Source organism: Gavialis gangeticus, unplaced genomic scaffold (assembly GCF_001723915.1).
Source record: "Gavialis gangeticus isolate Ggan-Ray unplaced genomic scaffold, GavGan_comp1, whole genome shotgun sequence".
NCBI lineage: Eukaryota > Metazoa > Chordata > Crocodylia > Gavialidae > Gavialis > Gavialis gangeticus.
The window spans coordinates 44,767,777-44,771,455 of record NW_017729033.1 but is presented as its reverse complement, the minus strand read 5'-3'; the positions used below and the strand labels follow the sequence as shown (position 1 = coordinate 44,771,455).

Sequence of the window (3,679 nt, the reverse complement as noted above, 5' to 3'; positions counted from 1 at the left end):
TTCTCCTCCGCCCATCCTTGTAACCTATCTAGGTCCAACTGTAGCCTGTTGCTCCCCTCTATTGTGCCCACATCCCCCCACATCTTGGTGTCATCAGCAAACTTGAACAGGGTGCTTTGCACACCCTCATCCAAATCACTGATGAAGATGTTGAACAGGGTGGGCCCAAGGACCGAGCCCTGTGGGACCCCACTTCCCACGTCCTTCCAGGTCGAGAAGGACCCATCCACTACCACCCTCTGGGTGCGACTCTCTAACCAGTTGGCGACCCATTGGACTGTATGGGTGTCTGTGCCACAGTCCCCCAGCTTCCTGATGAGAATGGGGTGAGACAGTTAGGTTGCATGCTCAAATTTTAAAGGTCCTGATGCTTTGATACCCCAGGATCGGAGAACCTTTTCATGAACTCAGGGTCCGTGTTTATTGGGAATGTCAGAAAAATTCTGGGGGTACCAGAACTAGACTTGGGGAGAGGATTCTTGATCCTGGGGTCCTGGCATGCTGGAACCTGTGAATACTGCGTATGGAGTTGGTTGGGTTTTATGTTGGGTTTTTTGGATTTTTTTTGTGGTGCACGGATGGAGAGAACCTGGACGTTGGGTTTGGGCTACTGCTACTTGACGCCAGAGGCCTAGCACCCTGGGATCAAGAAGCCTCTCCCTGATCCCAGCATTCTGTGGATGCAGGTTTTAACATCCACAGCAGGGGAAGTTCTTTGGCTCCAGCACTCCCAGCAGCAAAGCCAGAGCTAGGGGGCATGGAGTCTTGAAAATCAGCTGATTGTCAGCTTGGCAGGGACCACGTGAGTATTTCAAGATGCAACTGACAGTCAGCTGATTGTTGGCCCTGTGGGGACCATACTAGGGCTAGTTCCAGACCCTAGTGCAGTCCCCAGCTTGAGCTGAAAAGTAGCTGATTGTTGGGCACCTAGCTTTCAACTTGCTGGTTCAAGGGGGAGCCCAGGATCACGATTCTGCGTTCCTTCTGTACTGGCAAGTCTGGCACAACTGGAATCTCATTCTTGATCCCAAAATTGTGCCTCCTGTCACGAATATGTATGGCAGAAGCCATGATTGTTTGGGTTGGGAATTGATCCCACCATATCTTTAAATGAATGTCTGTCAGTGACCTAAGGCCCTTCTCAAATGCAGCCCTACATTTCTTTAGATATATATTTGGGGAAGGAGTGATGAGGGAAACACTCCTTTGATATAATTCTGTGATCAGGTTTTTTTATGTTTGAGACAAGGTGACTTCCGTATCAAATTTGCTTGATTTGCATATGTGAAGGGGTCTGCTCAAGTTAGAGATGTATGCTAGAATGTGGGAATGAAGCAATGTTCTTACCAGTCTGTATGTTCTCTCTAGTAATGAATTCTGCAGTTGTTAGAATTTTGTTTGTTTGCAGAATAGCATTTCACTTTCTCCCTGTAGCTACAGTGGTTCTGCAGTGGTAACAAACAAGGAAAAACAGAAGAAGTTGTCATCTGTAACTCTGGTTCTTGATGTTTGTTAATTGATTTAGGAAGGGGCTATTCTTCTGATCTTGTCTGTACTTAAAGGCATTTTGCTATTGTGAAGAACAATGAGCATTTTTGTATAACTAATACTGTATTTGCATCAGATATTACATTCTGCTTTTGAAATGACACAAGCAAGTAAAATTATGTTTATCCCTTTTTGTGATGTCCTTATATGCAGCTGCTTGCAAGATCGTTAAAAATATTTACTTTCCATGAGCTGTATAATGTAGCTCACAGCGAACCATTGGCCTAATTAGTGGTTTTCATTCTATTGTCAAAAATTATGGTGTTATTTTAAGGGAAAAAACCTAAAAATCTAATTTCCATCAAGATTTTTTTTTCACTTTTTGCACCTGAAGGAAATGTATCCTGTTCTTGAGTATTTATACTAACATTCCGTATTTTTGCTGTGTTCTGCAAATCCTTTAGGAAAGATCGGGATCGGGATGATCGTTCTAAAGACCGTGACAGGGATCGTGACAGAGATAGAGATCGTGACAGAGAAAGAGATAAGGAAAAAGATCTACGTCCATCTAATGCTATGGTTCTTACTGCATCGGGGATGCAACCTTTAAAACCAGCGGTACTTCCACAGGGTATTAATCCATTCACAAACCTACCACATACGCCTCGATACTATGACATCCTGAAGAAACGGCTTCAACTCCCTGTCTGGGAGTACAAGGAAAGATTCACAGATATTCTGATTCGACACCAGTCTTTTGTATTGGTTGGAGAGACTGGGTCTGGTAAAACAACACAGGTCAGTTTTAGCTTATTTGATATGATGCTCTTAAAATTTAAGACTTGTTGCTGAAGGGTTTAATTTTATGTTTTTTGATTACTATGTGATAACTTGTTTAAGAATAATAGTTTTTATTTCAGTGTCTTAGATTTGTTGTCTACAATCATGTCACAGGTCTCAGTCACTTGAGTAAGACTTGTTTAATGAAGGTTTCTGATTTGCTTAATGACTGAAAATAGAGTAATTGGATTCATCTCTGGAAGTCTGTCTTAGGAGTGGCTGTCTTTTTAAGAGTTTCAATGAAGTCTTACCTGATGAAGATAAACATTTATAGAAACACTTAAAGTTAGTTCTTATTTTGCATCTTACAGTTGCAACTAATGCTTCAAAAGTAAAAGAAAATAATTACTTGAAACATGTATCTGTCACTGAATGAGAGAACTGAATGACATGAACTTCATAAGAACTTCTATAGAAAAGCTAGTGTTTCAGTAACATTTGACTGTTACTTTGTACTGAAAAAACCCCATGTCAAACCTCAGCACTTGCTAGTGACAGGATTGGCTCTTCAATTATGTAGTCTCCTATAGTTTGTGTAATTTATCCAAAGCTGCATGGCTCATTGATTCTGGAGCCAGAGACCAAACTTGGTGTTTGACTCCTATCCCTAGGCTATGCGTGTCTAAGGAACTGAGTTCAGATCTTTTGTGTAAGACCAAAAAAACCATTTTCTGTTTAACTCTTGGCTATTCCCCCTCTCACTGCTTCACAGTAGGCAGCTGACTCCTTACTAGGATAGTGAGATGCTCTTGCGCATCCTAGCTTGTGCCTTGCTAGGAATATAGTTCTTATGAATTAGGGAGGTTTAGTGGTTTAGTCCAGGAGTTCCCAACCTCTTTAGACCGTGGACTGGCAAACTGCAGTTCAGAAGTGCATAGAAAAGGGTTGGCTGCTGCTCTGCAGTATGCCAGTCATATCTGGAGTTCTAGATGGGCAGCCAACCCTTGTGGCCTGGTTTTGAGCTGCAGCCTGAGGGGTGGGAACCTCTGGTTTAGTTGCCAGTGATCCTGCGTTTAGCAGGAAGTTGAACTAGATGGCCTAGGTGAAGTCCTTTCCAACCTTACTTGGCTTTCAAAGCCACTAGTTACTTGGATGATGAGATTCTGGTGTGTGTGCACCCAAATAATCCATCCAGAGATTAAGGGATCTCTAAAACCATGCAAGATATTGGGAGTGGTAGACTGAAGGGTTTCTTTAAAAATGCAGAAATTTTCTACTTTGAGTTTTTAGGTACAGACATATCATATACCCTAGCTTAATGGATACCTCCTCCACAAAGAATTTATGGTGAGAAGTACTTTACTGCATTACTTGAATAAATCCCCCTGTATAGGCAAAAAAAAAAAAAAAA

The 3,679-nt window shown here is 42.0% G+C and overlaps 1 protein-coding gene across 1 annotated transcript in view; it reads left to right on the top strand.

Moving 5' to 3' along the window:
* Nucleotides 1-3,679, top strand: part of DHX15 (DEAH-box helicase 15) — a 133,204-nt gene that overhangs the window by 28,720 nt on the left and 100,805 nt on the right. Inside the window, exon 2 of the mRNA XM_019525825.1 lies at nucleotides 1,904-2,286. Coding sequence (XP_019381370.1) covers nucleotides 1,904-2,286 — 383 coding nt within the window. The remainder of the gene's footprint in view (nucleotides 1-1,903; nucleotides 2,287-3,679) is intronic.